Raw genomic sequence first — 26,454 nt, forward strand, 5'->3', positions numbered from 1 at the left:
CCAGCGATGGTGTACAATGTATCAGTACGGGAAGTCACATGTCTGCCCCCCCCAGCGATGGTGTACAATGTATCAGTACGGGAAGTCACATGTCTGCCCCCCCAGCGATGGTGTACAATGTATCAGTATGGGAAGTCACATGTCTGCCCCACCAGCGATGGTGTACAGTGTATCAGTACGGTAAGTCACATGTCTGCCCCCCCAGCGATGGTGTACAATGTATCAGTACGGGAAGTCACATGTCTGCCTCTCCCACTCCCCCACCAATGGTATACAATGTATCAGTACATTGGAAGGGGGCAGTGGCGTATCTAGGGGGGGGCAGCCGGGGCATGTGCCCCGGGTGCAGCCGGCAGGGGGGCGCAGTCGGGCCGCCTAAAGCGGCGGTCCGCAGTATCTCCCCCGGCGGCTGCATTCTGCCACCCCCCCCCCGCACTGGGAGTCAGCTGTTCTCTGTGCTGACTGTCAAGCTGACAGCCAGCACAGAGAAACTGCGGCGCGCCGGCTCCCAGTGTTCAATTGTACTCGTATCTGAGATGCGGGTCAGAGCGACGCCAGCAGCGTGATCAGGTCATGTTATCATGCTGCTGACGTCACTCACCTGCGCGGCAGAGCAGAGGCAGAGCAGGAGATGCAGATCGGTGGTAAGTGCTCCTGTGGAGCTGAAGACGCCGAAGGTGCAGGGGGGATTTAATGTGAGTGGGAATGGGGGGGCATATATTGTGGGGGGATTTAATGTGAGTGGGGATGGGGGGCATATACTGTGGGGGGATTTAATGTGAGTGGGGATGGTGGGATATATTATTGGATGGGGGATATTTAATATGAGGAGATGGGGGGGATTTATTGTGGGGGGGAGATTTAATGTGAGTGGAGATGGGGGGAGATTTCATGTGAGTGGGGATTTATTGTGGGGGGGAGATTTAATGTGAGTGGAGATGGGGGGATTTATTGTGGGGGGGGAGATTTAATGTAAGTGGAGATGGGGGGATTTATTATGGGGGGGAGATTTAATGTGAGTGGAGATGGGGGGATTTATTGTGGGGGGGGGATTTAATGTGAGTAGGGAGGGGGGATTTATTGTGGGGGGGAGATTTAATGTAAGTGGAGATGGGGGGATTTATTATGGGGGGGAGATTTAATGTGAGTGGAGATGGGGGGATTTATTGTGGGGGGGGGGATTTATTGTGGGGGGGAGATTTAATGTGAGTAGGGAGGGGGGATTTATTGTGGGGGGAGATTTAATATGAGTGGAGATGGGGGGATTTATTGTGGGGAAGGGATTTAATGTGAGTGGAGATGGGGGTATTTATTGTGTGTGGGGAGAATTGGAGTGGAGATGGGGGATTGAATGTGTGTGGGGGGGAGATTTGTCATGTGGATGGGGAGATTTAATGTGTGGGGGAGATCTGAGGACACAAAATGAAAAGCAAAGGGGGAGATGGGGGCACGTATGAGGAAACAGTATGGGGGATGGGTGCAGACAGTTTGGGGAGCAAACGGGGGAATGTATGCAGACACAGTATGAGTAGCGATGTGAAAAACGTATGTGGACAGAGTACGGGGAGTGAGGGTGTTGGGATGTGTGCATGCGTAGCATGGAGGGACAGTGTAAGGGCACAGCCAGGAGGGGATAGTATACCAAGGAGGAGTGTGATGAGAGAACAGTATAAATACTGGGCCCTATAGAGGGGGATACAGTGTTGAGAGGACAGTGTGAAAATTGTTGTGAATTCTGCTCTTGGGCTCCCTCCGGTGGTTGTAAGTGGTAGCGCTGCTGTCTCTGAATCACAGCATTTATCAGGTGTTTTCACCTTTTGCAATTTGGACAGGGCTATTTAGTCTTGCTTCACCCTTTAGTCAGTGCCAGTTGTCCATTGTTCCTGGAGGATTCACATCTCTGCCTGGTTCCTTCTGCTTTGCAGTTCTTTTCATCAAAGATAAGTTCTGGCCTTGATTTGCTGTCCACATGTTGTGGTCTTATTGCTCAGTTCCTTTCTATGTTTTGTCTTGTCCAGCTTGGTCTGTATTAGGATTTTTTTAGCCAAGCTGGTATCTCTGGAGATGCAGATATACCCTCCATATCTTTAGTTAGCTGTGGAGTTTTTGTATTTTCTGTGGTGGATATTTTCTACTTTTTTTAATACTGACCGCATAGTACTCTGTCCTGTCCTTTCTATTTAGCTAGAAGTGGCCTCCTTTGCTAAATTCTCTTTTCAGTCTGTGTATGTTTTTTCCCTCTCCTCTCACAGTCAATATTTGTGGGGGGCTGCCTGTTCTTTGGGGATTTTCTCTGAGGCAAGATAGTTTTCCCTTTTCTATCTCTAGGGGTAATTAGTCCTCCGGCTGTGTCGAGATGTCTAGGGAGCGCTAGTTACATTCCACGGCTACTTCTAGTTGCGGTGTTAGGTTCAGGGTCTGCAGTCAGTACAGGTACCACCTTCTCCAGAGTACATCCCATGCTGCTCTTAGGCCACCAGATCATAACAGTACAACTGGCCAACAATGAGTTAACCGCATCTCAGAAGAAGGGAAGGAAAGTGCTGAGCCATTTTTTTTTCTGTAGTCTGTTGTGTTTTTTTTTTCTCTTCCCTCTTTGCCTCTGGGTGGCTCAAGAGTTCGGCGCTGGTATGGATGTTCAGGGACTGGTTTCTCGTGTGGATCAACTTGCTGCTAGAGTACAGGGTATTTCCGATTATATCGTTCAGACTCCAGTTTTAGAGCCTAGAATTCCAACTCCTGATTTGTTTTTTGGGGATAGGTCCAAATTTCTGAGCTTTAAAAATAACTGTAAACTGGTTTTTGCTCTGAAACCCCGTTCCTCTGGTGATCCCATCCAGCAGGTTGAAATTATTATATCTCTGCTGCGTGGTGACCCCCAGGATTGGGCATTTGCCCTGGAACCTGGGAATCCGGCGTTGCTTAATGTAGACACCTTTTTTCAGGCGCTTGGGTTATTGTATGACGAACCTAATTCTGTGGATCATGCTGAGAAGACCTTGTTGGCCCTGTCTCAGGGTCAAGAAGCGGCAGAATCATATTGCCAGAAGTTTAGAAAATGGTCTGTTCTGACTAAATGGAATGAGGATGCCTTGGCGGCAATCTTCAGAAAGGGTCTTTCTGAATCCGTTAAAGATGTTATGGTGGGGTTCCCCACGCCTGCTGGTCTGAATGATTCTATGTCTCTGGCCATTCAGATTGATCGGCGCTTGCGCGAGCGCAGAGTTGTGCACACTATGGCATTGTCTTCCGAGCGGAGTCCTGAGCCTATGCAGTGTGATAGGATTGTGTCTAGAGCTGAACGACAAGGATTCAGACGTCAGAATAGGTTGTGTTTTTATTGCGGCGATTCTGCTTATGTTATTTCTGATTGCCCTAAGCGTACCAAGAGAATCGCTAGTTCTGTTACCATCAGTACTGTACAACCTAAATTTCTGTTATCTGTGACCCTGATCTGCTCATTATCGTCATTTTCTGTCATGGCATTTGTGGATTCAGGCGCCGCTCTAAATTTAATGGACTTAGAATTTGCCAGACGTTGTGGTTTCCCCTTGCAGCCTTTGCAGAGTCCTATTCCTTTGAGGGGCATTGATGCTACACCGTTGGCTAAAAATAAACCTCAGTTTTGGACACAGCTGACCATGTGCATGGCGCCAGCCCAACAGGAAGATTGTCGTTTTTTGGTGTTGCATAATTTGCATGATGCTATTGTGCTGGGTTTCCCATGGTTACAGGTGCATAATCCGGTATTAGATTGGAAATCTATGTCTGTGACTAGTTGGGGTTGTCAGGGGGTTGATGGTGACGTTCCTGTGATGTCAATTGCCTCCTCTCCCTCTTCTGAAATTCCTGAGTTTTTGTCAGATTTCCAGGATGTATTCGATGAGCCCAAGTCCAGTTCCCTTCCACCGCATAGGGACTGTGATTGTGCTATTGACTTGATTCCAGGCTGTAAGTTCCCTAAAGGCCGACTTTTCAACCTGTCTGTGCCAGAACATACCGCCATGTGGAGCTATGTGAAGGAGTCCTTGGAGAAGGGGCATATTCGGCCATCTTCTTCACCATTGGGAGCAGGTTTTTTCTTTGTTGCCAAAAAAGATGGCTCCTTGAGACCCTGTATTGATTATCGCCTCTTGAACAAGATCACGGTCAAATTTCAATACCCTTTGCCTTTGCTTTCTGATCTGTTTGCTAGGATTAAGGGGGCTAGTTGGTTTACTAAGATTGACCTTCGAGGGGCATATAACCTGGTTCGTATTAAGCAGGGGGACGAATGGAAAACTGCGTTTAATACGCCCGAAGGCCATTTTGAATACTTTGTGATGCCATTCGGACTCTCTAATGCTCCATCTGTGTTTCAGTCCTTCATGCATGATATATTTCGGAATTATCTTGATAAATTCATGATTGTATATTTGGATGATATTTAGATTTTTTTCAGATGATTGGGAGTCTCATGTGAAACAAGTCAGGATGGTATTTCAGATCCTTCGTGATAATGCCTTGTTTGTGAAGGGGTCTAAGTGCCTCTTTGGAGTACAGAAGATTTCTTTCTTGGGCTTCATTTTTTCTCCCTCATCTATAGAAATGGATCCGGTTAAGGTTCAGGCCATTCATGATTGGATCCAGCCCACATCCGTGAAGAGCCTTCAGAAATTTTTGGGCTTTGCTAATTTTTATCGCCGTTTCATTGCCAACTTCTCCAGTGTGGTTAAACCCTTGACCGATTTGACAAAGAAAGGCGCTGATGTTACTAATTGGTCCTCTGCGGCTGTTTCTGCCTTTCAGGAGCTTAAACGCCGATTTACGTCTGCCCCTGTGTTGCATCAGCCGGATGTTTCTCTTCCTTTTCAGGTTGAGGTTGACGCTTCTGAGATTGGGGCAGGGGCCGTTTTGTCTCAGAGGAATTCTGATGGTTCCTTGATGAAACCGTGTGCCTTCTTTTCTTGAAAGTTTTCGCCTGCGGAACGCAATTATGATGTCGGCAATCGTGAGTTGTTGGCTATGAAGTGGGCATTTGAGGAGTGGCGACATTGGCTTGAGGGGGCCAAGCACCGTATTGTGGTCTTGACCGATCATAAGAATCTGATTTATCTCGAGTCTGCCAAACGGCTGAATCCTAGACAGGCCCGATAGTCCCTGTTTTTCTCCCGTTTTGATTTTGTGGTCTCGTATCTTCCGGGTTCTAAGAATGTTAAGGCTGATGCCCTTTCTAGGAGCTTTTTGCCTGATTCTCCTGGGGTCCTTGAGCCAGTCGGTATTCTGAAGGAAGGGGTGATTCTTTCTGCCATCTCCCCTGATTTACGACGGGTTCTTCAGAAATTTCAGGCTGATAAACCTGACCGCTGTCCAGTGGGGAAATTGTTTGTTCCTGACAGATGGACTAGTAAAGTGATTTCGGAGGTTCATTGTTCTGTGTTGGCTGGCCATCCTGGTATTTTTGGTACCAGAGAATTGGTTGGTAGGTCCTTTTGGTGGCCTTCTTTGTCACGTGATGTGCGTTCTTTTGTGCAGTCCTGTGGGACTTGTGCGCGGGCCAAACCTTGCTGTTCCCACGCTAGTGGGTTGCTTTTGCCTTTGCCGGTCCCTGAGAGGCCTTGGACGCATATTTCTATGGATTTTATTTCGGATCTTCCGGTTTCCCAGAGGATGTCAGTTATCTGGGTGGTTTGTGACCAGTTTTCTAAGATGGTTCATTTGGTACCTTTGCCTAAATTGCCTTCCTCTTCTGATTTGGTTCCGTTGTTTTTTCAGCATGTGGTTCGTTTGCATGGCATTCCGGAGGACATTGTGTCCGATAGAGGTTCCCAGTTTGTTTCTAGGTTTTGGCGGGCCTTTTGTGCTAGGCTTGGCATTGATTTGTCTTTTTCTTCCGCATTTCATCCTCAGTCAAATGGCCAAACCGAGCGAACTAATCAGACTTTGGAAACTTATTTGAGATGCTTTGTGTCTGCTGATCAGGATGATTGGGTGGCTTTCTTGCCATTGGCCGAGTTTGCCCTTAATAATGGGGCTAGTTCTGCTACCTTGATTTCACCCTTCTTTTGTAACTCTGGTTTTCATCCTCGTTTTTCTTCAGGGCAGGTTGAGCCTTCTGATTGTCCTGGGGTGGACTCTGTGGTTGACAGGTTGCAGCAAATTTGGGCTCATGTTGACAATTTGGTGTTGTCTCAGGAGGAGGCTCAGCGTTTTGCTAACCGTCGTCGCTGTGTTGGTTCCCGGCTTCGGGTTGGGGATTTGGTCTGGTTGTCTTCCCGTCATGTTCCTATGAAGGTTTCTTCCCCTAAGTTTAAGCCTCGGTTTATTGGCCCTTATAGGATTTCTTAGATTATCAATCCAGTGTCTTTTCGTTTGGCCCTTCCAGCCTCTTTTTCCATCCATAATGTTTTTCATAGATCTTTGTTGCGGAAATATGTGCTGCCCGTTGTTCCCTCTGTTGATCCTCCTGCCCCGGTGTTGATTGATGGGGAGTTGGAGTATGTGGTTGAGAAGATTTTGGATTCTCGTTTTTTGAGGCGGAGGCTTCAGTATCTTGTCAAATGGAAGGGTTATGGCCAGGAGGATAATTCTTGGGTTGTTGCCTCCGATGTTCATGCTGATGATTTGGTTCGTGCCTTTCATTTGGCTCGTCCGGATCGGCCTGGGGGCTCTGGTGAGGGTTCGGTGACCCCTTCTCAAGGGGGGGGTACTGTTGTGAATTCTGCTCTTGGGCTCCCTCCGGTGGTTGTAAATGGTAGCGCTGCTGTCTCTGAATCACAGCATTTATCAGGTGTTTTCACCTTTTACAATTTGGACAGGGCTATTTAGTCTTGCTTCACCCTTTAGTCAGTGCCAGTTGTCCATTGTTCCTGGAGGATTCACATCTCTGCCTAGTTCCTTCTGCTTTGCAGTTCTTTTCATCAAACAGAAGTTCTGGCCTTGATTTGCTGTCCACATGTTGTGGTCTTATTGCTCAGTTCCTTTCTATGTTTTGTCTTGTCCAGCATGGTCTGCATTAGGATTTTTTTTAGCCAAGCTCGTATCTCTGGAGATGCAGATATACCCTCCATATCTTTAGTTAGCTGTGGAGTTTTTGTATTTTCTGTGGTGGGTATTTTCTAGTTTTTTTTAATACTGACCGCATAGTACTCTGTCCTGTCCTTTCTATTTAGCTAGAAGTGGCCTCCTTTGCTAAATTCTCTTTTCAGTCTGTGTATGTTTTTTCCCTCTCCTCTCACAGTCAATATTTGTGGGGGGCTGCCTGTTCTTTGGGGATTTTCTCTGAGGCAAGATAGTTTTCCCTTTTCTATCTCTAGGGGTAATTAGTCCTCCGGCTGTGTCGAGATGTCTAGGGAGCGCTAGGTACATTCCACGGCTACTTCTAGTTGCGGTGTTAGGTTCAGGGTCTGCGGTCAGTACAGGTACCACCTTCTCCAGAATACGTCCCATGCTGCTCTTAGGCCACCAGATCATAACAGGAAATGGGGGCTGGTATGGAAATCAGTGTGAAGAGCATGTACCATAAGAGGGACAGTGTGGGGGTCATATTTTGTGCAGACAATATAGTGAGGGGCAATTTTTTTATTCAGGAGCATTATAATGACACTTGTATCTTTAAGGACGTCATGTGGAGATTTTCTGCAAAAGAGCGGAGAATATGGAAGTCTGCAGAGATGAGCTGTGTATGAAAAAACTCATCATGGGGTCTGGACAAGATGAAGGAAAGGAGAACAACTCCAGAGACAACATAATCTATAAGGTATCTTGATGTAAATGTTATTTGTGATACTGACTAATTGTCATGTTTTTATTTATGTTAGGAGCATTAAAGGGGATGTCCAGATTTGTAATGAGTCTGCAGTCATTCTTTGTTACCGCAGACTTCTGACTTCTCACAGTGCACACTGCACGCTGTCAGGATTCTCTCGTGCTGGTGATTTACATACATGCGGTCACGTGCCGACTAGACATGTGTGGCCTCACTCAATGAAAATGAACTGAGCGAGGCCGGGCACGTCTAGTTGGAATGTGGTCAGAAGTATACAAATCACATGCTTGTGCTGACATGACTGTCCACCGGCAAGGGAGAATCCTAAAAGTGAGCAGTGCATGTGTTGTGAGAATTTAGAAGCTGCGATGTCAGGATTAAGCTCTGCAGGTTCCAGTCGTCGTCACATGTACACTTCACTCATATGCCACTTTCATACTTGTGGTCCTGTGACAACGAGCTTCTCTTCTGCTTCTCTCAGTTTTTCACTGAACATTGAGAGCATTAGGGAGAGGAGCTCGTGGGTACATAACTAAGTGTGAAAATCGCATACGTTCTGGGGGGGGGGGGCGCCAAACTGAATTCTTGCCCCGGGTGCCAGAAACCCTAGATACACCTCTGGAAGGGGGGACAGACATGTGACTTCCATTACTGATACATTGTATACCACTAGTGTTGAGCGAGTATACTCATTGCTCGGGTTTTCCCGAGCACGCTCTGGTGGTCTCCGAGTATTTTGCTTTGCTCGGAGATTTAGTTTTCTTCGCTGCAGCTGCATGATTTACAGCTGCTAGACAGGCTGAATACATGTGAGGAATGAATGTTTGTTAGGGAATCCCCACATGTATTCAGGCTGTCCAGCAGCCGTAAATCATGCAGCTGCAGCGAAGAAAATTAAATCTCCTAGCACGGCAAAATACTCGGGAGATCACCCGAGCAACGAGTATACACGCTCATCACTATATACCACTGCTAGGGGGGCAGACATGTGACTTCCCATACTGATACATTGTACACCATCGCTGTGGGAGGGGTCAGACATGTGATTTCGGGGAATTATACAATGTACACCATTGCTGAGGGGTAGATGTAACACCCCAGGTAACCGGTTGTTACAGTGGCATTGCTTTCCTCACAGGGAGTAATGTTACGCTTAGAAGCGAGGAAGGATCCCTTTGACGGGTATTCAGCACATACAACACTGTTCTGACTCCAGGCCAGAAGGGGGAGCTCTACATCCGACTTCAGGGGAGCTGCTCTCTCTGGTCGGGAGGAGGATTCAGTAGCTAGGCAGTAGGAGAGAGGAGAGAGAGGAGAGAGGATGGAAAGCTGGGGCCATGGAGACAAGTGATTCTGCGGCTCCTAGGAAGGGAAAAGAAAGCAGAGCAGTCTGTAGGAGACTGAGAGGGAAAGGAAGCGAAGGAGAGTAAAGAGCTGGAGAGAGAAGCTGCGACTGGGCTTCCTCCATGCTGACCGCAGATACCAGTAGCCACAAGAGCGAGGTTGTGGGGGTAAATTCATGCCCCACGGCAGAAACCGGCGGACAGCTGATTGCAAGTTACCTGTCCACCATTAACACCCGAGGACTCAGTAGCAAATAGAGCCCGGGTCGTGATAGAGATCCTGTAAAAAGGCTCGAGCTACCTGCCGTACAGGTTATGTCCTACCTAAAGGGGGACAGAGAGAAAACGTGAGGACCTTGTGTGAGGCCTAAGGCAGCAAGGGACTACAACACCACAGCGCTAGAGGGAAGGCTTCCAACCCCACCTGGTTAGAAGGATTCCCAATTCGCTTCCAAGCCGGCCGGACCATACCAGCATCCGTGATCTGGTACCCTGGACAGTGGCTGCCTTGAACCAGGGAAAGAGACTGCAACCCTGTGTCCTCTGTTTCTTACTACACCACCTATCACCATCTTCATCTATTACACCGGGAGCTCTGGGGACCCAGCTTCACCTGTGGGAAGCCATACTATCCCAGCTGCCATAACATCACCCCAGTGGACCCCTTTAATCAGCGTCGGTCACCCCTGACCGAATACCAAAGGTAGCGTCACGAACTTTTATTATTCATCTAACCCCTTTAAAGACTGTCCCTTTAACATGGGCGCCCAGGGCCACGGACCGGGTCGCTGCCGCTGTGACACATCCTTTTAAGTACCGGACCCGATACCGAGTACCCCACGGCCCTGGCGGGCGTTTCACAGACATGTGACTTCCTGTAGTAATACATCATACACCATTGCCGGGGGGCAGACTTGTGACTTCTCTTAATGATACATTGTACACCATTGCTGGGGGGGAGGGGCAAACATGTGACTACCCATAATGATGCAATGTACACCATTGCAGGGGGGAGGACAAACATGTGACTTCCTGTACAGTGCAGGAAGGTGTATTGACCCCCCAATGATATCCAATGTATCACTGCAGGAAGGTGTAATAATCCCCCAATGATATACAATGTATCACTGGAGGAATGTGTAGTAATGTAATAACACCCCCCCCCCCCAATGATCGGTGCAGGAAATTGTAATAATGTAATAATACCACCACCCCCCCCCCCCCCCCCCCCAATGACATACTATGTATCCCTGCAGGAAAGTCTAATTACCCACAACTCATTGATCTCGTGTTTAGCTATTACACAACCCTCGGGGCGCGGCTCAGATAATAACTGCGTGTTTATTCTTCCACTGGTAACGGTGAGATATGGAGGAGGTAACCACACCGCAGGAGTGACTAATGACCCCATGTCACCTGGTACAAGGAAGAATTGCCCCCATGTACATTAGAAGATCACCCCTGCAGCCTTGTGATTTCAGTGGGGTTAACGTCCATCATGTTCTTGTGCTGTTATTGAGAAATGGTATAGGATGTAGTTACATCACTGCCTCATGACAATAGCTGCAATCTCTGGTGAAACTCTGACCCCGCAGAAGGGAAAATGTCAGGAATGTCCTTGTGTCATCACAGTCACATACATATTATCAAAAGTCACCGTGCGTAAAACTGCTGCACCGCATCTACCTCCACCTGTGTGCATCATATATTACCGTACAATGGCACCGCATCCACCTCCACCTGTGCGCATCATATATTACCGTACAATGGCACCGCATCCACCTCCACCTGTGCGCATCATATATTACCGTACAATGGCACCGCATCCACCTCCACCTGTGCGCATCATATATTACCGTACAATGACACCGCATCCACCTCCACCCGTGCGCATCATATATTACCATACAATGGCACCGCATCTACCTCCACCCGTGCGCATCATATATTACCGTTCAATGGCACCACATCCACCTCCACCCGTGAGTATCATATATTACCGTACAATGGCACCGCATCCACCTCCACCCGTGCGCATCATATATTACCATACAATGGCACCGCATCTACCTCCACCCGTGCGCATCATATATTACCGTACAATGGCACCACATCCACCTCCACCCGTGAGTATCATATATTACCGTACAATGGCACCACATCCACCTCCACCCGTGAGTATCATATATTACCGTACAATGGCACCGCATCCACCTCCACCTGTGCGCATCATATATTACTGTACAATGCCACCGCATCCACCTCCACCTGTGCGCATCATATATTACTGTACAATGGCACCGCATCCACCTCCACCTGTGCGCATCATATATTACCGTACAATGGCACCGCATCCACCTCCACCTGTGCGCATCATATATTTCCGTACAATGACACCGCATCCACCTCCACCCGTGCGCATCATATATTACCATACAATGGCACCGCATCTACCTCCACCCGTGCGCATCATATATTACCGTTCAATGGCACCACATCCACCTCCACCCGTGAGTATCATATATTACCGTACAATGGCACCGCATCCACCTCCACCCGTGCGCATCATATATTACCATACAATGGCACCGCATCTACCTCCACCCGTGCGCATCATATATTACCGTACAATGGCACCACATCCACCTCCACCCGTGAGTATCATATATTACCGTACAATGGCACCACATCCACCTCCACCCGTGAGTATCATATATTACCGTACAATGGCACCGCATCCACCTCCACCTGTGCGCATCATATATTACTGTACAATGCCACCGCATCCACCTCCACCTGTGCGCATCATATATTACTGTACAATGGCACCCCATCCACCGCCACCTGTGCGCATCATATATTACCGTACAATGGCACCACATCCACCTCCACCTGTGCGCATCATATATTACCGTACAATGGCACCACATCCTCCTCCACATGTGCGCATCATATATTACAGTACAATGGCACCGCCTCCACATCCACCTGTGCGCATCATATATTACCGTACAATGGCACCGCATCCACCTCCACCTGTGCGCATCATATATTACCATACAATGGCACCGCATCTACCTCCACACGTGCGCATCATATATTACCGTACAATGGCACCACATCCACCTCCACCTGTGAGTATCATATATTACCGTACAATGGTACCGCATCCACCTCCACCGGTGCGCATCATATATTACCGCACAATGTCACCGTATCCACCTCCACCCCCATGTATCATATATTAATGTACAATAGCACCACATCCACCTCCACCCCATGTATCATATATTAACGAACAATGTCACCGTATACACCTCCACCCCGTGTATCATTTATTACCGTACAATGTCACCACATCCACCTCCACCCCATGTATCATATATTAACGAACAATGTCACCGTATACACCTCCACCCCGTGTATCATATATTACCGTACAATGTCACCGTATCCACCTCCACACCCATGTATCATATATTACCGTACAATGTCACCGTATACACCTCAACCCCCATGTATCATGTATTACCGTACAATGTCACTGTATACGCCTCCACCCCGTGTATCATATATTACCGTACAATGTCACTGTATCCACCTCCACACCCATGTATCATATATTACCATACAATGTCACCGTATCCACCTCCACTCCCGTGTATCATATATTACCATAAATGTCACCATATCCACCTCCACCTCCATGTATCATATATTACCATACAATGTCACCGTATCCACCTCCACCCCTGTGTATCGTATATTACCATACAATGTTACCGTATCCACCTCCACCCCTGTGTATCATATATTACCGTACAATGTCACCGTATCACCTCCACCCCTGTGTATCATATGATACCTTACAATGTCACTGTATCCACCTCCACCCCATGTATCATATATTTCCATACAATGCCAACGTATCCACCTCCATGTATCATATATTACCATACAATGTCACCGTATCCACCTCCACCTCTATGTATCATATATTACCATACAATGTCACCACATCCACCTCATGTATCATATATTACCATACAATGTCACCATATCCACCTCCACCCCCGTGTATCACATGTGGCACCCCTGGGGTCCAGTCGCCACAGAGGTGCTGCACCTCATCCAGAGGTTTGGTATCCTACTCTCAGGTAAGGAGGGGGCACTACCCAGGACTCTAACACTCACATCCAACACACTCCAGTTCAGTCAGGGCACCTGGGCGTACCCTTAGGGAGGAAGGTCTCATCCCAGACTGGATAGGACTGGGTGGTGGGAGTGGGTGGGGTTCGCAGGAAGGGAGGAGCTAATTAGGAAGGAAAGTGAAGATAAGGAGGGAGGTGATGAAGTGAAGCAGACCTGCCGAAAAGGAGCTCCCTGTCAGAGGGAGCTAGAGAGAGAAAAGGCTGAAGAGAGATAAGCTCCAGAAGCTAGAAGGGGTCCTAGGGGCATGGGAAGTGCAGAAGCCACCCGTGGGGCCCGCATCCACACTGACCATCGCCAGGTGGGGGACCAGGTTGCAGTCAGGGAAAGTGGAAAACTGCAAGTTCAGCTAAGAAACCGGAGGCTGTGGCTTTTGCAAGGGTCACAGCCACATTCACCCATATTTCGCCAAAAGGCAGCACTATAGAATCCAGGGGACTTAGAGGACGTTGCCCGACCAGGTTCATGGCTGCTTGCTTGGGACACTGTGGGTAAGGCCCTGGGCAGGAGAAGTGGATGCCAGCGTAGTGACACGGCCAGAGAAAGGCATATGAAAGGAGTCCTGGAAAGGTGCATCCTAATTTACCTGGGAGTTTGCTGGACCACAGACCTGGAGGACACAGCACACCCGACTGAGTGCCATAAAAAACTGTGAGTAAAAGTCTGGAAACTGCACTTTGCTGTGTCCTTTGCAATATTCCTACCACACCTGCCTGGCATAACCACCACTGCCATCTTATATAACAACACTACATCTGCCCTGGGGTTAGCTCTACCCGTGGAGAGCTACACCATCTTTGCTGCCCTACCATCACCCCAGAGGATCTGACCGCAGCGTCGGCTATTATAGCTGAACACCACGGGTGGCGTCCCAAACATTTTCCCATAACCCTTATACCACAACACTATAATTTCTTCATGGCCACGGACTGGGTCACTGCTGCCGTGACCTTCCCCTTTAAGAACTGTCTGATCCGGTACCGAGTATCCCACAGCCCTATGGGGCGCTACACATATATTACTGTACATTGTCACCGTATCCACCTCCACCCCGTGTATCATATATTACTGTACATTGTCACCATATCCACCTCCACCAGTGTGTATCATATATTACCATACAACATCACCGTTTCCACCTCCACCCCTGTGTATCATATATTACCGTACAATGTTACCGTAGCCACCTCCACCGCCGTGTATCATCTATTACTGTACATTGTCACTGTATTCACCTCCACCCCCATGTATCATATATTACCGAACAATGTCACTGTATCCACCTCCACACCTCCACACCCATGTATCAAAGACTACCATACAATGTCACCGTTTCCACCTCCATGTATCATATATTACCATACAATGTCACCGTATCCACCTCCACCCCCGTGTATCATATATTACCATACAATGTCATCGTATCCACCTCCACCTCCATGTATCATATATTACCATACAATGTCACCGTATCCACCTCCATGTATCATATATTACCATACAATGTCACCGTATCCACCTCCACCCCCATGTATCATATATATCCATACAATGTCACCACATCCACCTCGTGTATCATATATTACCATACAATGTCACCATATCCACCTCCACCCCCCATGTATCATATGTGGTCCAGTTGCAACAGAGGTACTGCACCTCATCCAGAGGTTTGGTATCCCACTCTCAGGTAAGGAGGGGGCACTACCCAGGACTCTAACACTCACATCCAACACACTCCAGTTCAGTCAGTGCACCTGGGTGTACCCTTAGGGATGAAGGCCTCATCCCAGACTGGATAGGACTGGGTGGTGGGAGTGGGTGGGGTTGGCAGGAAGGGAGGAGCTAATTAGGAGGGAAAGTGAAGATAAGGAGGGAGGTGATGGAGTGTAGCAGACCTACCGAAAAGGAGCTCCCTGTCAGAGGGAGCTAGAGAGAGAAAAGGCTGAAGAGAGAGAAGCTCCAGAAGCTAGAAGGGGTCCTAGGGGCACGGGAAGTGCAGAAGCCACCCGTGGGGCCCGCATCCACACTGACCATCGCCAGGTGGAGGGACCAGGTTGCAGTCAAGGGACTGGCCCCAATTTAGTGGAAAACTGCAAATTCAGCTAAGAAACCGGAGGCTGTGGCTTTTGCAAGGGTCACAGCCACATCCACCCATATTTCGCCAAAAGGGCAGCACTATAGAATCCAGGGGACTTAGAGGATGTTGCCCGACCAGGTTTATGGCTGCTGGCTTGGGACACGGGGTAAGGCCCTGGGCTGCACTACCATCACCCCAGAGAGCCTTTATACCACAACACTATAATTTCTTTATGGCCACGGACCGGGTCACTGCTGCCGTGACCTTCCCCTTTAAGAACTGTGTCTGATCCGGTACCGAGTATCCCACGGCCCTATGGGGCGCTACACATATATTACCATACAATGTCACTGTATCCACCTCCACCCCCATGTATCATATAATACCGTACAATGTCACCGTATCCACCTCCACCCCGTGTATCATATATTACTGTACATTGTCACCATATCTACCTCCACCCCATGTATCATATATTACCATACAATGTCACCACATCCACCACCACCGCCGTGTATCATATATTACCGTAAAATGTTACCGTATCCACCTCCATCCCCATGTATCATATATTACCGTACAATGTCACCATATCCACCTCTACCCCGTGCATCATATATTACTGTACATTGTCACCGTATCCACCGCCACCCCCATGTATCATCTATTACTGTACAATGTCACCGTATTCACCTCCACCGCCGTGTATCATCTATTACCATACGATGGCACATGTGGCTCGTGCCTCAATCACGGGGCAGCATTAGAAAGCAGAGGTGTGTGGTTCAGGAGGTGACGATGAGCGGTGTCAACTTTACCCCTCCTGAGAATTCATTATTGACTGGAATAAACATCGGGGACTCAGGGAATCGAGAGAGCGGGAAATGCAAGAAAACAATAAAGTCACACGTTTCAGTCACCAGCACACGCCAGGCGGCGCTCAACAGAGCCACCAACCTCCTACAACTACTGACCCAACTGACCCTAACCCCCCCAACTTCATGGCTACTGACCCCGTTGCAGTCTAAGGTTCTGGGTTACGGAGAGAGGGTGGGGTTCAGATTTATCCCTCAATAATTTACATTTGGCCATTTCGGGGGATAATAAGACCTCCAAGGGGCCCTTATCTTGGCATGCGTAATAAGGCCCTGACAGTATTTATGGTTGCAGAACCTCAGTTTTGGAAGGCACAGGTCTCATCCCAACCCTCTACTGCCCCTCCTGTCAGTCTGCACTATAGTCCTGGCATTGTATCCAGGAGGGGGCAGTATTACAGTCGCTGACAGACAGAAGCCCCCCTCCCACACTGCTGTCATGGCAGCCTCTACTACCATTAATGCAGCGTCTGCCAGCCATTGTGAAAAGAGCAAGGATAGGACCTTGATACGGTCACATGACCCTGCTTCTGGGAAACCACTGTGACAACACTGCAGTACTGTGAGGACACAATCCCCAAACTGTGTCACAACAGTAACAGTATCCACGCAGAGACAATAGTAGTAGTACTGTGCGGTATCCAGAGACAATAGGAGCAGTGGTACTGTGCGGAGTCCATGGAAAGAGAATAGGAGTAGTGGTATTGCGTGGTAATCAGAGACAATAGGAGTAGTGGTACTGTGCGGAGTCCATGGAGAGAGAAGATGAGTAGTGGTACTGTGCGGTATCTAGAGACAATAGGAGTAGTGGTACTGTGTGGTGTCCATAGAGAGAGAATAGGAGTAGTGGTACTGTGTGGTGTCCATGGAGAGAGAATAGGAGTAGTGGTACTGTGCGGTATCCAGAGTCAGTAGGAGTAGTGGTACTGTGTTGTGTCCATGGAGAGAGAATAGGAGTAGTGGTACTGTGCGGTATCCAGAGTCAGTAGGAGTAGTGGTACTGTGTTGTGTCCATGGAGAGAGAATAGGAGTGATAGGACTGGGTGTCCATAGAGAATAAGAGTACTAGTACAGTGCTGATAGGTACAACCTCCACATCTCAGGCAAACAAGATAATAATACAGTGCTGTGTTTTCCACCGGCGGCGGACGTGTGTGGAGGGGGGGATCTTCACACGTTCTACATCACACGGATCCAACACCCCTGACTGTGCCGCAGATGTCATTTACTCCATCCCTTACAGTAAGGTACTTGTAACACCCAACATGCTGACAGCCGCCTAAGAGGAAATCCCGGGAGTTGTCTTTCACAATGGTTGGAGTTATTATAAATACTGTCTTCAGCTAAAAGACCCCAATACGCATTAGCTGAAAGTTGTCTGAACCCACCCTTTTCTGCAGGACCAGCTGTGTTACATGTCCAATCATATTGTTTCCATGTGGATAAGCTGCTGTCAGAGGAGTCTAGAGGGAGGAGGAAGAAGACCAGATAGTCCAGAGGGAGGAGGAAAGTGACCAAAGAGTCCAGAGGGAGGAGGAAGGTAAACAAAGAAATCAGAGGGCAGAGGAAGGTGAACAAAGAAATCAGAGGGAGAAGGAAGATGACCAGACAGTCCAGAGGGAGGAGGAATGTGATCAGAAAGGCCAGAGGGAGAAGGAAGGTGACTAAAGAGTCTAGAGGGAGGAGGAGGAAGGTGACCAATGAGTCCAGAGGGCGGAAGAAGGTGAACAAAGGTTCTGGAGAGAGAAGGAAGGTGACCAAGGACTCCAGAGGGAGGAGAACGGTGACCAAAAAGTCCAGAGAAGGAGGAAGATGATCAGAGAGTCCAGAGGGAGGAGGAAAATAACCAGCGTCGAGAGGGAGGAGGAAGGTGAGAAAAGAAACCAGAGGGAGGAGGAAGGTGAACAAAGGTTCCAGGGAGAGAGAGGGAAGGTGACCGAAAGTCCAGATGGAGGAGGGGGACAGAGGAGGAGTCTGGAGAGGGACAGAGGAGGAGTCTGGAGGAGGAGGGGGACAGAAGAGAAGTTTGAAGAAAGAAGGGTGACAGAGGAGGAGTCTGCAGGGGGAAAAAGGCGAAAGAGGAGCAGTCTGGAGGGGGACAGAGGAGCAGTCTGGAGGAGAATGGGACAGAAGAGAAGTCTGAAAAATGGAGGAGGGAAAAAGGAGGATTCTGAAGAAGGAGGAGGGAGTCAGAGGAGTCTGGAGGCAGAGTAGGAGGACAGAGGAAGAGACTGGAGTGAGAGGATGGGGACAGGGAAGGAGTCTGGAAGAAGAGGAGGGGGACAGAGGAGGAGTTTGAAGGAGAAGAGGGACAGAGGAGGAGTCTGTACGAGAAGAGGGGTCTAGAGGAGAAGGGGGACATAGGAGGTGTCTAGAGGAGAAGGGGGCAGAGGAGGGGTCTAGAGGAGCAGGGGGCAGAGGAGGGGTCTAGAGCAGAAGGGGGACAGAGGAGGGGTCTAGAGGAGAAGGGGGCAGAGGAGGGGTCTAGAGGAGCAGGGGGCAGAGGAGGGGTCTAGAGCAGAAAAGGGCATAGGAGAGATTTAGAGGAGAAGGGGGAAAGAGGAGGGGTCTAGAGCACAAGGGGGAAGGAGGAAAGATCTAGAGGAGAAGGGGGGATATAGGAGGTGTGTAGAGGAGAAGGGGGGCAGAGGAGAGGTCTAGAGGAGAAGGGGGCAGAGGAGGGGTCTAAAGGAGAAGGGGGCAGAGGAGGGGTCTAGAGCAGAAGAGGGACATAGGCGGTGTCTAGAGGAGAAGGGGGCAGAGGAGGGGTCTAGAGGAGAAGGGGGCAGAGGAGGGGTCTAAAGGAGAAGGGGGCAGAGGAGGGCATAGGAGAGATTTAGAGGAGAAGGGGGACAGAGGAAGGGTCTAGAGGAGAAGGGGGACATAGGAGAGATCTAGAGGAGAAGGGGGATATAGGTGTGTAGAGGAGAAGGGGGACAGAGGATGGGTTTAGAGGAGAAGGGGGAAAGAGGAGGGGTCTAGAGGAGAAAGAGGACAGACGAGGGGTCTAGAGGAGAAGGGGGACATAGGAGGGGTCTAGAGGAGAAGGGATATAGGAGGGGTCTAGAGGAGAAGGGGACAGAGTGGGGTCTAGGGGGACATAGGAGGGGCCTACAGGAATTAGGGGAACGGAGGAGGGGTCTAAAGGAGAAGGGGGACAGAGGAGGGATCTAGAGGAGAAGGGGGACATAGGAGGGGTCTAGAGAAGAAGTGGGACAGAGGAGGGATCTAGAGGAGAAGGGGGACATAGGAGGGGTCTAGAGAAGAAGTGGGAGAGACGAGGGGTCTAGAGGAGAAGGGGGACATAGGAGGGGTCTAGAGAAGAAGTGGGACAGAAGAGGGGTCTAGAGGAGAAGGGGGACATAGGAGGGGTCTAGAGGAGAAGTGATATAGGAGGGGTCTAGAGGAGAAGGGATATAGGAGGGGTCTAGAGGAGAAGGAGACAGAGTGGGGTCTAGGGGGACATAGGAGGGGCCTACAGGAATTAGGGGGACAGAGGAGGGGGTTTAAAGGAGAAGGGGACAAAGGAGGGGTCTGGAGGAGGGAAGGCATTGGATTCTACGGGTGATTGACGTGTCTTTGTCTGGCAGCGGCTTTCTCTTCTATACCTATCGGCTGTGCTGAGTGTTCATGCATATAGTGGAGAGAACTGAGCACTGCCATTACAACTATCTGTTGTGTATGCCCAACCTGGGGAAGGGGATTTACAGAGGTGGTCAAAAGTTTTGAGACTGACACAAATTTAGTTTTTTGGTGGGCACGTCTTCAGGCTGGGTAATGTCTCTAGCTCTGACCTGCCCTTCATGAGCAAAACTGACATATGGTGGGCTCCTGTGATAAACAAGAAAACAAGCCTCACCCCAACAGAAGACAAAATGAAAGTGTATTGGGAATGTGTATGGTGGGATTCAGGGATCCGCAAACTCAGGATACCCCAAACATTCCTCACCGACCAAGAGAACTACAACCACCATCATGTAACAAAATATGGCAAAACTAAGAATGTAACAAAACTGATAACTCCAAATCCAATGTTGTCATTAATCCGAAACTAATGATTATTAGCCCCCTAAGTACGTCACCAATTACAGTAATTACGGATGACATAAGGTCCGGTATGAGCAATCGTCTGTAGGTGCCGTGATCCTATCACTGCAGTCAGCGAGCCGGAGAGGAGAGATACAATATGTGCCCCCATAAAGCCATAACCTAGTGTCTGCCCCCAACACAGTGTCTGCCCCCATCCTTCCCCAGACAGTTGTAGCACAGCGATGCGCCCTGAGGATCACAGTCCGGGAAGAGTCGGTGCGATCGGAGGATTCTTACTGAGGTTTTCACTGCTGTCCTGGATCCTGCGCGGCTTCTGCTCCCTGTCAGCCATGGTGCGAAGACTGGAGGAGAAGTGAGAAGCCTCTGCCAGAGCCGCCTGTAAATCCTGCACAGAAACACCCAGGATCCACCCCCACCATCCAGGCTGCCCCCTCCCCGAGAAGCCCAGCCCCACTAAGGACACAGCCCCACTCAAGACACAGCCCCACTCAGGACACAGCCCCACTAAAGACACAGCCCTACTAAGGACACAGCCCCACTAAAGACACAGCCCCACTAAAGACACAGTCCCACTAAAGACACAGTCCCACTCAGGACACAGCCCCACTAAGTACACAGTCCCACTCAGGACACAGCACCTGCTCCTCCAAAATCAACCAATGCAAATAGCAACACTGTATAAGAACAAATAGTAATGTCACAGAATTGACGGCAAAAAAGTAATAGAAGGGCAGCAGTGGCCCAAGCCCGGTGATCAGCTGTATTATCTATAGAGAACTTCTTCTGGCTCTTGTCTCCCTGCAGTTGATGGTGAAGAACAGCACTAATAATAGAAGTGATAATAATCTATGCACTTCTGGTTCAGAGCTTCGATCAGTCTGTGGCCCAGTTTCTCATTCGGACCTTGGATGAGTCTCTGGTTCGGACCTTGGATGGGTCTCTGGTTCGGACCTTGGATGGGGTTCTGGTTCAGACCTTTGATGGGTCTCTGGTTCGGACCTTGGATGGGTCTCTGATTCGGACCTTGGATGGGTCTCTGAATTGGACCTTGGATGGGTCTCTGGTTTGGACCTTGGATGGGTTTCTGGTTCGGACCTTGGATGGGTCTCTGATTCGGACCTTGGATGAGTCTCTGATTCGGACTTTAGATGGGTCTCTGATACGGACCTTCATCAGCGCAAGTGGAGTGCCCCCGCAGGCAGTGGGGTACTCGGTACCGGGTCCTTCGGTTCTCAGGGGATGTCACGGTGGCTGACCCGGTCCGTGGCCCGTGGAACGTCCGTGTATAAAGGGAAAGGTCTTTAAAGGGGAAATGTTCGTGACGCCACCTGTGGTATTCGGTCAGGGTGACCGACGCTGCTTTAAGGGGTCCGCTGGGGTGATGTTATGGCAGCTAGATGGTATACCTTCCCACAGGTGAAGAATGTCCCCAGGGCTTCCCAGTGTATAGATGGTGGATGGTGTGAGGCGCCAGGGCCTGACTGGGATAAAAATTCAGCCCTGGCATTTGAAGGTACACAGGCCCACTTCTCGTATGGTGGTTACACACTAAGGTTACTTTCACACTAGCGTTTTTTGCAATCCGTCGCAATGCGTCGTTTGGCTGAAAAAACGCATCCTGCAAAAGTGCTTGCAGGATGCGTTTTTTCCCCATAGACTAACATTATGCGACGTATTGCGACGGATTGACACATGTCGCAACCGTCGTGCGACGGTTGCGCCGTGTTGTGGCGGACCGTCGGCACAAAAAACGCTACATGTAACTTTTTTGCCGCCGACGGTCCGCTTTTTCCGACCGCGCATGCGCGGCCGGAACTCCGCCCCCACCTCCCAATGGGGCGGCGGATGCGCTGGAAAAATGCATCCGCTGCCCCCGTTGTGCGGCGTATACAACGCTAGCGTCGGTAACCTCGGCCCGACGCACTGCGACGGGCCGAGCCCGACGCTAGTGTGAAAATAGCCTAAGGCTAAGTGCACACGTTCAGGATTTTTCACTTTTTTTCATGTTTTTTTCGCTATAAAAACTAAAAAAAAAACCCGCTTACATTAAGCATCCTATTAATTAGAATGCATTCCGCAATTTTTGTGCACATGCTGCGTTTTTTCCGGAGCGGAAAAGCATTCCGGAAAAAAACGCAGCATGTTCATTATTTTGCAGAATCGCGGGGATTCTGCATACATAGGAATGCATTGATCCGCTTACTTCCCGCATGGGGCTATGTCCACCATGCGGGAAGTAAGCGGATCATGTGCAGTTGGTACCCAGGTTGGAGGAGAGGAGACTCTCCTCCACGGACTGGGCACCATATCCCTGTAAAAAAAAAAAAAAAAGAATTAAAATAAAAAATATTGATATACTTACCTTCCGATGGCCTCCGGAGTCCTCCCGCCTCTCAGCGGTGCATGCGGCGCCTTCCTTTCCCAGGGATGCTGTGTGCGAAGGACCTGGGATGATGTTGCGGAGGTGTCAGTGCACGCTTAGTGGAGATGGGATTTCATAAAATCCCATCCACTATGCTGTAACATCTGGCCGCTGCGGATAGGACACTGCATCAAATCCACAGCAAATCCGCCAAGTGGAAACATACCCTCAGCCATAAGATCCCACAGGTGCCATCTATGTCCCATGGTTGACTATTAGGCTATGTGGACACGTTGCAGATTTTGCTGCGGATCCGCAGCGGTTTTGACGCTGCAGGTCCGCAGCAGCTTTCCATGCGTTTACAGTACAATGTAAACCTATGAAAAACGCAATCCGCAGTGCACATGCTGCGTAAAAAAACGAGTGAAAACCCTGCGGTTTACATACCGCAGCATGTCAATTCTTTGTGCGGATTCCGCAGTGGTTTACACCTACTCGACAATAGGAATCCGCAGGTGTAAAACCACAGGTGGAATCCACACAAAATCCGCATAAAAACCGTGATAAATCTGCAGGTAAAACGCAGTGCCTTTTACCTGCGGATTTCTGAAATCCGCTGCGGAAAAATCCGCAGCTATCATAACTACATGTGCACATAGCCTTTTCCCTGCTTTTGAGAACTATAACTCCCAGCATGTACAGCAGCTCCTATGGCAAGCTGGGAGTATAGTTCACCACAGGAGTGGTGATTTTTTGAGCTAGTGCCATGGAAGAAGAGAGGACACAGCTTTTTTTTTCTTAACTCTATTAGAGCTTGCCTCTTAGCTAGTTCCAGGTACAACTTCGGGCTTTCTGTGCTTCTGCTCCATGCACTCAGGGTAAAGTTATCAGCAGCTAGTAAATCCCTTCTGTCCCTGCCGCCTCGTTGGACAGGAGGAACTAAGTGGGCGTCTGATGTCCTGACTCCTGACCCCAGGCTGCAGTAAGTGGCAGGGTCCCAGCACCACAGAGGAGCAGAGCGCACCTCTCCCCCTGCCCCGTGTCTATGTTACCTCATCACAGCTGGTGTTCAGAACATCAGAATGCGGCCATCAACTTCATCCTGTCTAGCGTAGCGGCCGCAGTGATTTTAGAAATGCAGCGCGATCCTGTGCACAAGGCAAGCTGATGCTGCCTAGTGTGCTGGCTGCAGAAAAAAAGAACGCCGGCTGACAGCGTAAAGGGGGCAACAGATTGAGCGGCCCACTGCAGGCACCGGCCCTTCTGGCATTTGCCAGAAATGCCCGATGGCCAGTCCGGCCCTGTGAGGCGCAGTGAAGAACGAGGACACAAGGTTGCAGTCTCTTTACCTTTTACTGAAGGCTGCAGCGTTCACAGTCCAGAGCACAGATCACAGGACAGGCAGAGTCCGGCCGGTTTGGAGGCAAATCCAGAGTCCCCTTATACAGGTGGAAATCAGTAGCCTTCCTCTAGCGCCGTGGTGTTGTAGTACCTTACTGCTAAGCCTTTCATAAGGTCCTCACAGATATAGATGTTCTAGATGCTATGTCTCTCTCTCTGTCCCCCAGATGGATAGGACAACCCGTATGACCGGTGGCTTGAGGTTTTTTACAGGGACTCTATCATACCCTGTCCTCTCGTGGGTGCCACCTTGCCTCCTGGGTATAGGGCGGATCAGTAACTTGCAATTAGCTGTCCTGCCGGTCTCTGGAGCAAGGCATAAAGGACTGTTGCTCCCTCGGTGTTCCGGCTACCCGGATCCTGCGCCTCAGAAGGAGGCAGCCTGTGCAGGGCAGAACTCCTTCTGGTTTCCACTCATTTGCTATGACTTCTTCTCACTCTCTACAATACAGTTCTCTGTTTGTGTCCTTTCTTAGGAACTGCCGCACGTGGGGCAGGCGTAGCTCCGTGACCTTCTGTCTAAGCCTCTGACAGGCTCCCACCTCTGTCAGGGACCAACTGCCTAAGCAAAGCTCAGCCAGCAACTGCCTAACTTCCTCTCCAGGCCACCAGTTTTACCTAAGTGTGAAGAGTGTCCTAATAAATAGGAGCATAGCTCCCCCTGGTGGACTGGAGTATGAAATGTGTTGCATGTTTGTGGTACCTGGTAAAGAGATCTCCTTTATTGCCTCCAAGCGTAACATCACTCCCCCCTAGAGGAGAATTACATTACTGCAACGACAAGGACCCTGAGGCGCTGCACAAGCGTGATTGGGAAAATTTCTAACGGCGCTTGCGCTGATGTCAGATAGGTGAAGTGAGTTAATTGGCTGTGAACTCCCAGGACCACTCTGACGGCACTGCGATCATGAGAACTTTCTCACGCTCGCGGTGACATCAGACAGGTTATAGGATTTCACCACAAGACACTGGGCAGCGTCTCTGCTGGATGACAGACAGTATGGTCGCATCATGCAACTATGCATCCTGCCATCTAGATGTAGCAGAGCTAGACCCATCGCGGGACAAATGGATTATTTTCTTCTCTGCGGAAAGGTGAGGAATATTGTTTGTTATTTTAATTCTCTTACAGGAGACAATGGCATTGGTAGAATGAGCGATGTCAAAAGTATGGATTAATTAAGAATTATTAAAGGCGTCTGTGTCATTCTTTCAATTAAAGGACCCTATTCTGGATGTGTGTTTTTATTCAATATGATTATGGGGTTAGTAATGGGGGCATCTTATAGACGCCTCTCCATTACTAACCTCGGGGCTTGATGTCACCTGACAATACAAAGGTAACATCAACCCTCCAATTATCACCCCACTTGCCACCGCTACAGGGAAAGTAAGAAAGGCAAGGCTAAGTGCCAGAATTGGCACATCTTATCAATGCAACTTTTCTGGGGAGGCTGAGAGCTGATGTTTTTAACCTGGGGGCCAATATCTATGGCCCATTCCAAGGATATTAATATCAGCCCGCAGCTGTCTGCCCAGCCTTTGTTGGTTATTATTGTACTTATAGGGGTACCCTAGGACATTTTTTTTAGGGTCCCCCATTTTAATAGCCAGTAAAGGCTAAATATACAGTTGTGAGCTGATATTAACCCTTTTACCCCCAAGGGTGGTTTGCACGTTAATGACCAGGCCAATTTTTACATTTCTGACCACTGTCCCTTTATGAAGTTATAACTCTGGAACGCTTCAACGGATCCCGGTGATTCTGACACTGTTTTCTCGTGACATATTGTACTTCATGATAGTTGTAAAATTTCTTTGATATTACCTGCGTTTATATGTGAAAAAAATGGACATTTGGCGAAAATTTCGCAATTTTCAAATTTGAATTTTTATGTCCTTAAATCACAGAGATATGTCACACAAAATACTTAATAAGTAACATTTCCCACATGTGTACTTTACATCTGCACAATTTTGGAAACAAAAGTTTTTTTTGTTAGGGAGTTATAAGGGTTAAAAGTTGACCAGCAATTTCTCATTTTTACAACACCATTTTTTTTTTAGGGACCACGTCACATTTTAAGTCATTTTGAGGGGTCTATATGATAGAAAATACCCAGGTGTGATACCATTCAAAAAACTGCACCCCTCAAAGGTGCTCAAAACCACATTCAAGAAGTTTATTAACCCTTCAGGTGTTTCACAGGAATTTTTGGAATGTTTTAAAAAAAATTAACATTTAATTTTTTTTCACAAAAAATTTACTTCAGCTCCAATTTGTTTTATTTTACCAAGGGTAACAGGAGAAATGGAACACAAAAGTTGTTGTACAATTTGTGCTGAATACCCGGATACCCCATATGTGGGGGTAAACCACTGTTTGG

At 48.9% G+C, this 26,454-nt stretch overlaps 1 protein-coding gene across 1 annotated transcript in view; it reads right to left on the reverse strand.

The window, feature by feature from the left end:
- STOM (stomatin) overlaps positions 1-20,732 on the reverse strand; it is a 43,904-nt gene extending 23,172 nt beyond the window's left edge. Inside the window, exon 1 of the mRNA XM_077284848.1 lies at positions 20,581-20,732. Coding sequence (XP_077140963.1) covers positions 20,581-20,635 — 55 coding nt within the window. The 5' untranslated portion in view covers positions 20,636-20,732. The remainder of the gene's footprint in view (positions 1-20,580) is intronic.
- Positions 20,733-26,454: the final 5,722 nt, after the last annotated feature.

The sequence above is a fragment of the Ranitomeya variabilis genome, chromosome 2 (genome assembly GCF_051348905.1).
Source record: "Ranitomeya variabilis isolate aRanVar5 chromosome 2, aRanVar5.hap1, whole genome shotgun sequence".
Taxonomy (NCBI): domain Eukaryota; kingdom Metazoa; phylum Chordata; class Amphibia; order Anura; family Dendrobatidae; genus Ranitomeya; species Ranitomeya variabilis.